The following is a 13,901-nucleotide window of genomic DNA, read 5'->3' as shown; positions in this document are numbered from 1 at the left end:
ACCATCTATATTTCTCTTTCAGAATTATAGCCTTAAGTGGTGACTCTCTAGACAATGTGTGCATACATACATTCATACGAACTGTGTGTATCTCCTTCGTATGTTAGTGCAGGATGCTTAGTTGTTGTCTCTTGTGGCTCAATGCAGAATATTGAAAAGGGAAAAGGTGTGTATTTGTGTGTCTGTGTGGCCTTGAGTGACAGAAAGGTTGGCTGTGGAGGTTGCATCCAAAGAAAGGATTCCTGTCAAGGTGACAGCTCCAAGATTGACAGGATGCTATTCTCCTCGGGAATGGCGTCAGTCAACCTGTCAGCCTCCCTGTACGACAGCCTCTCACTCCTCTTAATTTGGCCTTTTGTTGAGCGGTCACTGGGTTAGCTCTGACACTCCATGTGGCCAGCCTGATAAACTGCACAATGAAAAGCACAAGGTGGGAACTCGCCTCGATGAACTCTCTGTGCCATAATACGCAATTGGAAGTCCCTTTGATGGCATTAATGACGAAAACAGCTTTGTCTCCTGGTTCTTTCACTGCTCTAGCGCTGTCACTCCACAAACACTCCCCCACCTAGCTCTGAACTCTATTATGTTGACAGTATCTATTGGATGGTTGAACCCTGAAAGTTACAAGACCTAGGCTTGGCCATTGTGCTCATATGGAAATGACTATTTCTCTCTGTGTCTGTGTGTGTCAGAGGGTTAAAGAGAAAAAGAAAGAAGTTTGCAGCATTTCCTCCACTCGCACATTGTAAATCCTTTCCTATAGTGGTAGTCACAGGCTAGTGTGTTGAAAGGAGATAAGGCCCTGAGCTGACTGAAAGGAATGCTAGATCCATTGTATTACTCCTCTCCTCTCCTCTCCTCTCCTCTCCTCTCCTCTCCTCTCCTCTCCTCTCCTCTCCTCTCCTCTCCTCTCCTCTCCTCTCCTCTCCTCTCCTCTCCTCTCCTCTCCTCTCCTCTCCTCTCCTCTCCTCTCCTCTCCTCTCCTCTCCTTTCTTATGCTCTTATGGGGCTGCCATTAAAGACATCAATGTAGGTTACAGCTGTGTGGAAAAAGAAAAGAAGGACAAATGTGTACATCTGACTTGATCGAAGGACAAATAAATGTAACTCAGTTGTGTTACGCTGAATGTGATGCTGATAGAAAAAAATGTGTTGAGAAATTTGTGCAACATGTGCATCTTCTCCAAATGTGGGTTTGGTAATTTAGACACTGTTTACTCTGATAACAAGCGTAAGAGGATGTTGTTCTCACACATTGTATGTTAACATCCTTAATAAAGTGCACATGTTTTCACGCTGCTCTATAATGTTAGGAAAGAAGATGAAACAGAAAGAAATTCTGTCTGTAATACAGCGTGGTGTAATGGATCATTGACCCACCCACTCAAGCACATATGCTGGAATGCTGCTTCTACAAATTGCACCCATAGACCCCTGATATTTTGTTTGCAATTGAGCAGAAAAGTGTTGGTTGTTTGAATCATACAGACAAGATGGGAATTTAGAATTCAATCCAGAGTAATATCCTTGACTTTCACGGCTGTTTCTGCTACAGAACAACTCTAATAAGTGCACTTCATAATACATTACTGTAGCTATTCAGTCTGTCAAACTACTTTTCTACTTTATGTGTTATTTCTGGGTGAATTATGACTTACAGTGTTTCAGTTCTCATCTCCTCATATTTCATTTGAAATATGAAGCAAAACTATAATGATGAACTCAAATGGTGTTTAAATTTTACTTAAAAGTCAGGGTCAGATTACTCCTCATACTCACAGTACAAGAAGCACTGACAAGACAACCAGGCACATTTTTACATGGACGTAGGCTACAGTAAGTGCATTAATTATACATTCTTTAGCCAGACTGTCCAGCTGAGTAAGAGCACTGAGCACAGGGTCACAGCTGACCAACGCAAGTGGAGACTCACAAAGGAGGAAGTGACACCTGATTAAATCAAGTGTTGACTCAAGAACAGGATATGCAGCCTGAGCACAGAGGGAAATGGACAGTAAAAAGTCCACATTGTGCAGGTGAATACACCCCCATACGTTCACACGAGTAAGTCACTGCTATATATGACTGTGTTTTCCCAAGAGACAATAAGTGTGTGCGCTTGCGAGTGTGTTTGTGTGTGCAGACAGTTGGTGGTGCTGGCACTGGAGATAGTGAGTAGAGGGGGATGAGGCACTGTATCAAGTTGTGAACATCTGTTCCTCATAGAAACCACAAAGCTGGTGCTGAGGAAATAGAGAGGATAACTGCTCTCTCTCTATTCTCTGCCCACCCCTCTCTCTCTCTCTCTCTCTCTCTCTCTCTCTCTCTCTCTCTCTCTCTCTCTCTCTCTCTCTCTCAGACACATTCACCTCATTACCACCTTGTCTTTCCTCCCACACATTCCTCACCTTTTTCTTTTCCTTATTTACTCTCTTGCATCATTAACATCCATCACTTCCCATATTTCTGATAACCTCTACCATATTTATTTTTATACACAGCATTTGTGCCAAAGATACAGTGATGTAATAGTTCTATTTATTAAAGACGGAAAGTTTTTCTACACAAAAAGGCAAAATGACTCCACAGTTACAGTATGACTGAGTTCATAGAAGTGTTTGGATCATCAGCTGCTGACATATGGTGGACAAGGTAACACTGCAAGATATATCACAAAGTTGAAATTGTGCTTATACAATCATAGGTAGCTGTAAGCACTCCAAAACCCATAAATGCAAATGAATTTTATAGTTTTTACCCCTTGGCCAACTTCTGGTCGAAGGGGTATTGTAATCATTTTATCGTCTGTCCATCTGTCTGTCCATTCAATGACATAATCACATTATCTAAAGAATGCATTGAGATATCTGCACCAAATTTATACTGTGGATGCATCTTGGCATGGAGCAGAAGTCTATTGAAAACAGGTGACCACGACCTACTTTATCAAGGTCAAATGGACTTGTGCAGTTAAAATATCTGACTACTTTCAAATATAAATATGTATGAAATACGTTTTACACAAAGTTAATCTAATCTAAATTATAGGGCAGTAACTTTCAACAGAATCTTACACTATATTTGGTTGAGGGAGATTAAAAGTGTGCCGCACATTATGTTTATTGTAAAGATATCAATGAACCTGAACTTAGGGAATACATGGTTTTAGGTAGACAATTATGCAGACAAACATGCAGTGTTTACCTTATAGAGCTTTTTGAAAGACAACTTATGCAAACAGGTCTGCAGAGAGCTAAAAAAGCACCTTTGATGATATATTATAATGTGACATCAAGAAGAGAATGGGACATAGTTATGTATTTGAATAGTTCTGTCAGACTTTTGAAGTTATTACTGGTAAAATAACTCTTCTTTTAAATAGAATAATGTAAAGAATAGCCTATTCATAGCAATTGAGGATTAGGACTGGCACCAAATTATGAAGTCTATGATATAGCAGACATGAGCCAAGGCTTTGTTAGGGATTCACTGCACCTTTTCCCTCAAAGTCCCTTGATTTAGTCCTTGCTCCTTTTCTTCTTCCCTCCATCTCTCTCATTGCCTTCCTCCCTCTATCTAGGCTTGCTGTGAGGGTGTGCAAGTGCTGGGTGGCAGTTCCTTATTGTAGAGTGTCTATATGAAAGTGTGTGTTTGCATGTGTGTGTGTGTCTGTATGCTGTGTGCGCCTGATAAGACCCAGGGAGAAGAGCCAGCGTGCCGACATATTCTTGCCACTGCGGTTATCGCCCGTCGCAGCTGTGCCTGAGCTCTGCGACATCTGCTCCCTCACAGGAAGCCTATGCTGCAACTCACAACGCCTCACACTCACATGCACACTCTGGCATACACACACACTCACACACACACACACACACACACACACACACACTACACTAATGCTCCATACAGTGTGAACAAATCGCTGGACTACACCCACACACGCAGTTACATCAGGTAAACTACTTGAGACAAAGAGCTGTGTTTACAGTTGATTCTGACACTTTTGGATTTCCTCAGTGTATATGCATTCATATGTGTATATACTGTATGTGTGATGAATGGGTTGGAGCACCAACACCAGAGTTCTACTGGGTTTTTATCACAGAATTACAGGGGGGGATGCTTATGACTAAGCCTAATTATAGAGGCCTTATCACTGCAACGTTCACAAAGCTCATTACTGCCAAGAGACGGAAGGCGCTGCAGGTAATTCACTACGTCGGGTATTAGTCCTCTCTCTGGCTTACAGTTTCCACATATTTAGACTCTATAAAATTAGGCCTTTAATGTGTGATTCTTAATGCATCTGTCTCTCCTCGAACCCTTTGCTGATTTAAGTGCTGGTTTTTATTTTTACCTATAGGCACTACTTCAGTGTTTTCAGAGGTTTAAGAATCAATTACATTTTTTTTTTTTCATCTTTGGCTCCTTTCCTGGATGTCTTTCAAGTATCCCTCAGCTGTCTGCAAAATGCACCCTCAAAGTTTTTCCTCAGTCATTCACTGTGATGCACCCATATGACCTGTGTGTGGATGACATACTCATTTTGGGTGAAACTCCAAAGAAAAGTTCTATTCCTTGCAGCTGTATGGGGAAGCCCAGAGGATAACCCCCTACCCAACCTATGCTCAAAAAACATGTTCACTTCCCTTTCCTGTGCCATGGGACAAATGTGCTCCACTGGGTGTGTTAACAATAATGACAAGTTTTCTGTGCTAAAATCAGGAATAATTCAGGACAATCAGGGGAAGCTGTTAAGAAAAATCGCACGTGGCAACATTGGCTGATATATTCTTTAATGATTCAAGTCGGTCTCTAAAGTGAATTTGTTTTAAAACAAAAATGTATTAAATAGTTTAATGATACACCTTATTCTGCACCTTGACTCCAGTAAAGAAAACTCATTGAGATGGTAATCATCAAATATCTGGTCTGGTACCAAGATGGAGGAACCTCAGATTGCCCTTTTACCATGCTTCTGGTGCTAAGTCAACACAAACTGATTATCTGTCAATCATTCTAATTTAATGAGCAGACCTGACAGTTGCAGGACCCTCCATCACTCATCACAGTAACACACTGCCAAAAGATTTCTTGAGACATGCAGGCCCTTTAGGATGATGAGCTCCTACCTTCCCTACATCTGTAGTGGCTGCTGGTTGCCAGGTTTGGATCAAGGATTCCAGGCTGGAGTCTGTGGGCACCGAATTTATCCTTCAGCTGCTTGTGGCTGATCAGTGTGACCGTGGGGACACGCAGAGCAAAAGCCGGAGAGGAGGAAGCCCTGGCTCTCAGGTCAGCCTTCTGTTGGTGGTCCAAATGCACCTCAGCAGACATTTTTGGGGCGTCTAATTCACAGCTACTGATATCTAAATGTTGAAAATGTTTAAAAGCGTGGTTGTTAGGTGCTGTGAAGTGCAATTATGTCCAAATAATGTAGTTGAGATGGCAAGCATTAAAAAGACAATGAACACTGTCAGTATCAGTCAATATCAGCTCCAAAATGCTAGAGTGGACATTTTTTTTCCAAAGCATGTTTTTAAGGATTTTACTGGGTTTTCAAAAAGTTTTCCCAAAAAGTCATCATATAGGACATATGATAAAGTTGCCATGCAGGGACCAGAACTTAGCTGCAGTTGAATCTCCAAACATTTAACGTTATACAGTGACTTTCTCTCCTTCCTCTCACCTCCTGGTTTCTTCTGGCACTTGCTTTTTGTCTGCAGTCAGCTATTAGAAAAACCACACGGCTGCTGTACGTTGAAATCCACAGTGCACAGTCACAACCTCAGTGAACATATCCCCTTTTTCGTTGCACATCTGATTCTGTTGTAATCTCTTTTCTCCTTTCCAGTAGTGTGTATGGTGTGTATGAGGCAGCCGAGTGTGCCTGAATGTATGTCAGCGGCAGGTCAACTTGTCTCGTGGCTCTGGCTGAGGGGCTGTGCTCTTGTCTGAACCCTCCTCCTGCCCTGCCTGCCGCTGTGGCTCAAAAGAGAAGTGTGTTTGTATGGTACAGAAAGTGTGTGTTTGTGTGTGTTGCAGGGCTGCAGTCCCCAGGGAGGCCAGGCAGCAGTGCTGGTTGTGGCGATAGCTGCAGACGGCAGCAGGCAGCAGGACCCGGGCCTCCATCTGGGCTTCCTCTGCCAGGAACCAGCTGTGTCTGCGGCCAGCAGCCACTCCATCCCTTCTTGCATGCTCTGTTTATGTTACCCCTCTACTTGTTAAGGGCTTTGGCTTTTCTGCACCTTGTATCAGTAATATATCTTTCTATTATTGTCCCCTGTCTGGAGACTAAACTTTCTTGGCAAAACTGTGTATTTTGTCATTCATTTTCACAGGCAAACTTAATAAACAATGCATTAATATTGCATTCCAATTAACTTTACCATAGATCACACACACATAATGTACTTATTATCCTTTATGTAAGAAATATTGAATAATACACAGAATACTGAGATTTGTTAGGCTAAAGGATATTGTCATCCACTACAAATATGGGTTTTCTGGTAATTCCCCTGCTCGCCAGTTTCAGCCAAAGTTTCACACACCATTCTTTATTTACAGAGAAGCTGTGGGTATCTCCTCTCTCCATTTCTTTAACTGTCAGTCATTACACTAGTTCCCATGAAATGCACAATAACCTGGTCTTACGAAACGAAGCCTGTTTATCTAATAAGAATTAAATACACAATATTTCTGTTCTGCGATGAACTGGTGACTTGTCCAGGTTGTACCCCGCCTTCGCCCCTATGTAGCTGGGATAGGCTCCAAGTGACCCCTGTGACCCTAGTGAGGATAAAACGGGTTCAGAAAATGAATGAATGAATATTTCTGTAAAGTGTCTAAAACCACAGTTTACAAAAGGTTTAACAAACCTCATCAGTTTTTATCCTGTTTTAAGGTTTTCATTATTATCTGCAGCTATGCCTGTGGAATATGATCTTTTTAAGATAAACTACATCAACTTCTTTATGTGATTCTTTCCTCTTACTCCCATGACACCGAAGTCCATAAAACATATGCTAAAACACTGCTGTCACACAAGTTGAATCAAAGATGCAAAAATAAACTTTACAGAGTCAGAACAGCTGAAAGGGCTCTGATGTGAAACTCACGAACACTGTGGTTATCACCTCCTTGACCTCTGACCCCACAGGACTCATTAACCCCTAACCCAAATGGAGTGGCCTTTGTAGATCAGACAGCAGCACTGCTCTCCGACGTACACCGACACACATGGAGACATCACCACATATTTTTGTTGAAGCAAGTAGTGAGCTGATGAAAGAAGTGAGAAGGGATGTGAGCACACAGATGTGCCAAGTGTTTGGTTGAAACTAACTCACAGATGGTCATCAGCACAGAGGAAGTGAGAAAAACTTATTCCGGGGGTGGGGGACAGTAAAAAGAGAGAAACAGCGAAAGGAAACTTCTTCGTAAATCCAGAACACAAAATGTAGGTGTTTTTTTTTTTTTTATTCTTTCTTTCTTTTCCAGAAAGCAGATCAGTGGGATTTACCTATATTCACAAATGTTAATGGATGAAACATTCAAACAAACACAAATATTCAGTTATGATATCAAGTGCTGGCAGGGTTATTCTTGGTTACAGGTAAATAATCATTTATCAGAATATGATATATATGGCAGATTGAAAATACAGTATATGTTATAATTCATGTTTGGTAACATACATGTGAAATGAAATACCTTTCTGGTTCCAGATAAAACAGTTTAACAAAGGAAGTCGACAGTGAAGAGAATTGCTCAGCAAAGATTACACAATGTGCTTCATTTAAAGTAGAAAAATATATTTCCTGAAAATGATTTCATATTAATAAGTTTATTTGTATCTAATGCATATGTAACTCTTCACAAATTTTCATAGTTTTACCTATCATTAGCCTCATAGCATAATTGTCTAAGTCATATTTTTGGCCAAATTGTGATATCTGCATAACTTTACTCTCCTAATACTGTTGGTTCATTTTTCATCATTGACTATGACCTGAAAAATGAACAGTCTATCCTTGATTTGTACAGCAATTTTGTGTTTTATGCATAGTCAGAATTTAGTCTGATATGGGAGGATTTTTGAGTTACAAAGGGAATCTGACATAGGAATTTAGGGTAGGTGAAGGATGGACAAAGGGGGCGGGACATTATAAATTAAACTTCATCCTGCTCCTTTTTGAATGATTTACTTTCTTTTTATGTAATTCTTTTGTCGTTTGATTTTATTGCAATATCTGAAATAAATAAATAAATATTAAATAAATAAATAAACAAACAAAAACAATATGACTTAAGTAATTATGCTACAAGGCTAACGGTATGTGAGAGCTCTACTTATACATAGCACCTCATAGTAACAAATCAATAAAAACTGCATGAGGGTTGTCATCAAATATGTTTTCAACCATATCATATTTATAAGAAATTCAACATATCAAGATATTTTGCTGCATATATATTTGTCTTTGCTCATGTACCCCAACCTACTCTATTGGTACAAATAGACATACACACATTTTTCTCTGCATGTTACCTGTTATAGAAGTCTTGCTCTTTTGCCCCCCTCCCCTCAGATGTTGGCAGGTATAAAATGAGTTTTTGGGGAGAGAGAGATAATGATTCCCCCATAATCACCAGAGGCCAGCTCTGGTTCTGGCAGGTGCTATCACAGTAGCAACCCAGTGGTGCCTTCTCCCCTGAGATAAGGTCAGGGGCATGACGGGAGGGAGGATGGGTGGAGGGAGGAGCAGGGGAGGAGAGGAGAACAGGGCAGAGGGGGGCAAAACGTGCGTTACAGGCGAGCGGCTAGCCTTGCCTTATCTCCCCCCAGCGGCTGCCGCTACTGGCTCCCAGATGCGTCGGGCCAGAGCAGCCGTGTCAGAAAGATCCCTCTATCAGCGACACACAGGCACCCCTCACCAAATACAAACCCAGCAGGAGGACACACCAGGACTTCATTACCTCTTTAAAACTCCAATCAGCATGCAGGAGAGAAGCAAAATAATCTGTAACTTTCTTGGTATAACAGAAATTTAGAGGAAATTAATGAATTTGGCCCTTTTTTTGTTTATTTCATGGTGTCTTACCGTCATATGTTGCAATTTCCTAAGAAGCAAGTTTGTCTCCTGTTTGACTTTAAGTAAACACAAAGTTCATGTTGCATAATGGTCAACATTAGGACATGAGGCAACTTTTCACCTTGTTCGGCAAAAGTAAAGCATGTGAAAGTCAGTGGCAGGGACGGCTGGTGTCTGGTGGCGAGAGGCGACCATATGGTGAAGCTTCTTGCCTGCCTGTGCGACACCTGGCCACCACTAACCAGCTGAACTTTTCAACTCCACAGCCGTCCTTACAGCACTTTTAGCCAATATATACACCAGAGTGGTTCAGCCAGGTTCTGAGAGGTTTTGCTTCAAATAAAGGAAGAAAGGACTTTTCTTTTGCTTTTGGTACAAGCTCAAAGCAAAGAAATTTTGACTGAAAATGCAAGATTATTAGGTATAACTACGTCACGGCCTTGAGGTCTTTGAAAGGAGGCTAGAGACAGATCTGATTGAATGGAGACCAATGAGAGAAGTGACTGACTAAATGAATTTTTTGTGAAAACTTTCGGTTCCTTTCAATCTCTGTGATGATCTTTCACATTTTATCCTTAGATTCAATACCTCATTTTGTGAAATGGGAAATGTTAAAAGTGTTATGTCAAGTGAGGCCCATTTACAGCAGCCCTACAGTCTGTTACATAGCTGAACGATGGACCAAACACACATGCATGTATATACATCTCTTTTCTTCTGTATGTTGTTAAAAACAAAGGTAAAAATAATCAAACTCACCAAACATGTCAGAACTCCCATCAGGGCTAAGAAATCCTTCATTCATTCATTTTCTGAACCCGCTTTATCCTCACTAGGGTCATGGGGGTCGCTTGGAGCCTATCCCAGCTACATAGGGGTGAAGGCGGGGTACACCCTGGACAAGTCGCCAGTTCATCGCAGGGCTGAACATATAGAGACAAACAATCACTCTCACATTCACACCTATGGGTAATTTAGATTAACCAGTTAACCTATCAGTGCATGTCTTTGGATGGTGGGAGGAAGCCGGAGTACCCGGAGAGAACCCACACAGACACAGGGAGAACATGCAAACTCCACACAGAAAGGTCCCACCCCCCCGTCGACTGGTGTTGGAATCGAATTCAGGACCTTCTTGATGTGAGGCACGAGTGCTAACCACTGCACCACCATGTCGCCCTGGGCTAAGGGGGGAAAAAAAAGAAAAAGAAAAAAGAGTGGGCTAAGAAATCCACTCTCCAGAACCACAATACTAAGTGACGTAAACATTAGGAGGCTTTTGGTAGTGTTAGCGAATTGATCCGATTGGCTCACACATGATAAAAGCAGAAGCAGGTTAACTATCATGTTTTCATTGATAGTAAAACCAGCCAGATCGGAGTCATTCATCTCCAGTCTTAGTATCTTTGCACAAAGTGGCCGATATATTTTCAGTTTTTAGAGCTTCAATCCTCACAAAGTTTTCTTTCAAGCAGACTGAAACATTATCAGCTAAATAAATCCACTTGATAAATCTGCATGCCTTAAAGTCTTATGAATATTTGGAATAATTTACACTAGTTGAGACACTATGAAGGGAGGAGGGACAGCTGCTTCCACACAACGGTCTAAAACTTCAATATGCTTTTGTTTGGACAGCAATAAATAAATGAAGGCAAACAAAAAAGAAACTTAAAATCCTTATGTAAAAAAGTAACTTTCAGGGGCTCATGAAGGACACGACTGGGTCATATCCACAACCAATCATTTTACTTTTTAATAATAATGTTTCTGTGCTAAAATTGGATACTTTTAGTGCAATAGTGAAATCTGCTAAGCCTCATGTAACCGCACACAACAGTTAGAAGATTCATATGTGGACAATATGTGGATACCTCAATCGCATAGTCATAAGTGAGGAAAAGTTGAGTGCAGTGGATTCACCACATCTCAGTTTCAGTGGTCGCCATCTTTGCTGTACAGCAGAAGATAAGAAACTAAACTTGTGAATGTGGAAGTTGCAGAATAAGCTTTATCTTCCACTTTATGAATGACGCAACACATTTACAGCACAGATGACAGCATAAGATCCACCTTCTATGAAACAGTAAACACACAAATGCAAGTGAAAGTAAAAGCAGGTTCATTCATTTTTGCCGTTTTAATAAATATAGAAGTCAAGTGAGCAAACATTTGTATTTTGCTGATGATACTTAACAATTCATAGTGATTTTAATGAAGCGTACAATAGCACTGCAAGTAAGCACACAGTTTAAACAGTGTATTAGTATACGTATCTGAAATGAAACACAGCGTTTATTCCCATTTGCAATCGTTGACATAGAAATTGTTGGAAAAGCTCTACATGAGGCCAGTGTCTCTTCTAAAGGGAATAACGGCTACTAATGTGATACTATATCAACAAGAAAAAACACAGTATGTGCTGGCAACCTCCTTCTATCAGCAAACAGCACTACCAGACAAATAAGTCAGTCGAGGCTTGTTCACCTTTTCTCTCTGTGGTGTTTTTAGAATACACACCTGTTTGGCACAGACAGCTTCAGAAAAACCTCCAGATCTTAACAGAACTCTATAAGTTAAACCGTCCCCATCTGTCACAGTCGAGCTCCACACAGATGCACATGGAGCGCCTCCTCTTTCTTATCCTTCGTACACCAGACTTGGCACTCATTCAAGAACTGTCAAAGCACACCTGCTAAATTAAGCCTGTTCTCATATACACACACAGTCACAAGTAAAGGAAAACACTGCACTGTATGCACAAATGAACACACATCATCATACGTGTACGCACACCCAGATGCTGATATATACTCATTGCAATATTAAACTGACCTCGATTGATAGCGTCGCAGGTGTTATTATTGAAAAATATGTTTCGCTTTTCTGCATGTATATGAAGTCTGGTTACTCCTTAAAGCGACTCTCAGAAATCTAATGTTTTAAAAGATACTGAGATAAAAACAGTCATATTTTCATTCATTTATTTACAGTTCATGCAAGAATTGATATTGAATTATGAATAAATCTGACTTAAAGTGGATCTTTTCACTCATTGATTAATGATGGTATAATAAACACATATAAAGTACTTGGTTTGCACCATATTCACTGTTTTTACATGCATTTGGCTGCATAACTACTTACTCATTTTTCTTTGAATTTTGTCTCCGTTTCCAACTTTATTAATGTGTTTTTTTCCTTTCATGTAATCTGACAGTTGATGACAATCTGATAACATCAGGAATGAAATGAAAATTGCAATATGATACACTGATGCCAGTGTGATAAAGCCATACTTTGCAGTTTTATCATATCTTTGTCAAATATAACATATTCTCACTGCCCCAAACCCAAACACATAATCTACTGATCTCCCATCTCTGCTGACCCCCTTAAACCCAGCCTCTCCCCTCTCTAGTGGCTCGTGGCATGCACAGCCGCTGAGCTGCTCTAAATAGGTGCCACTGTGAATTGGAGACAGATGGAAACGAAGGTTCCCTGCAGAGTGGTTCCCCTGCAGCTGTGCTATGTACCCGGTGCCAGGGAGTGATGACAGCTCAGCAAGGGGGCACCCAAAGACATAGAAGACAACACCATCTCTGTCACACACACAAACACATTCACATACACAAGCTATGCAAAGGTGCAAAGAGGAGGGGTGTTAGCTCCAATACCAGCCTCCAGGAATGTGAAAGTAGAGATTTAAGTGAGGAGACAAGCGATAGACAGCTATAACACAACACCTTTCCACCTCTCTATGGCAACCAAACAAACAGACACACTAACACATGCCTAAAGACTCTAGATTAAAGATTAGGCCTCTGTTGTCCAACTAATTGGACTAAATAGATAATGAAGCTAGATATACAGACGTAAACACTGCAGAGATTGTAATTATCCTCCACTGATATTATTAGTATTAACCTGCAGTACACGAGGTAGCAACATTTGTTAAAAGTATGAGTTGCCTTCAGCTATAAAGCAGCAGTTTGATCATTTAAAAAAGAAAATAATAACAAAGAGAGACTTTTGTTTTTTTGCTGATGTTTTTTTTTTTGCAGGAACAAATATGTTCTTGGGTCTTTATAACAGACAGCTGGTGGTTAACTTAGCTTAGCATAATAGCATCTTGCAGCAGGTGGTTGCATGTGGTACTATTTCCTGATCAGCTTTCCTGCAGTCTTGTTATGTCCATTAGGTTGCCAGGTAAACAACACCAGTTCGAGAAAGTATCCTCATCTGGCCTAGAAGCAGACTGTAACATGACTCCAAACAACACAGTTTTTCACTTTTCACAGCTTGGATTTTTATTCCTTACACAAGTGAGATGTAATGTGTTATCAGCATCCTTTTGCTCATTTAGACTAATAAACTAGTTTTTCTCTGCTTGATGTAAATTTCCCAAAACGTCAACTTATTGCCATAATTGTATACTGTAATTGTAACCTGTAATTACATTTATGTTTCAGCAAGTAAATATATCAATGGAGAACAACAGGTTATGATCATTTTACAGCACCACAGCTTATTTTAAGTCATTTTTCAAAAAAGCCTCTGCTTTCATTTCATTCATTTTCTTGATATTTTCTTCATTTTCAATAGAAGCTTGTGTCATATCAGTCCCCGGACTTTTGCCTGTTCTGTCTGTCTTGTCTGTCATTTCCTGTTTTATTTTGTTAAGTTCTCCTCTTGTGTCGTGTCTGGTGTCTTTGCTTCCCTTCCCTGATTGTTTCACCTGTTGCTGATTACCTGTCCCCGCCCTGATTTGTTCCACCTGTGTCTCATTGTCTTCCCTCC

At 40.6% G+C, this 13,901-nt stretch overlaps 1 protein-coding gene across 6 annotated transcripts in view; it reads right to left on the bottom strand.

Annotated features, from left to right (window-relative positions):
• The window catches only part of cbfa2t3 (CBFA2/RUNX1 partner transcriptional co-repressor 3), a 45,293-nt gene extending 39,387 nt beyond the window's left edge, over positions 1 to 5,906 (bottom strand). For 4 of the 6 annotated variants that reach the window (XM_030124065.1, XM_030124092.1, XM_030124101.1 and 1 more), the window contains exons 1-2: positions 5,693 to 5,905; positions 5,136 to 5,372 (exon numbers count right to left, since the gene is read on the bottom strand). In XM_030124065.1, the coding sequence (XP_029979925.1) occupies positions 5,136 to 5,340 (205 nt within the window). In that variant the 5' untranslated portion in view covers positions 5,341 to 5,372; positions 5,693 to 5,905. Of the gene's footprint in view, positions 1 to 5,135; positions 5,373 to 5,692 lie in introns of those variants that run through there. The other 2 variants (XM_030124084.1, XM_030124075.1) reach the window with 2 other exon arrangements.
• Between the last annotated feature and the right edge of the window lie 7,995 nt (positions 5,907 to 13,901).

The sequence above is a fragment of the Sphaeramia orbicularis genome, chromosome 3, assembly GCF_902148855.1.
Source record: "Sphaeramia orbicularis chromosome 3, fSphaOr1.1, whole genome shotgun sequence".
Lineage (NCBI taxonomy): Eukaryota > Metazoa > Chordata > Actinopteri > Kurtiformes > Apogonidae > Sphaeramia > Sphaeramia orbicularis.
Note: the sequence above shows the minus strand (reverse complement) of the source record. Positions and strands in the feature narration are given on the sequence as shown.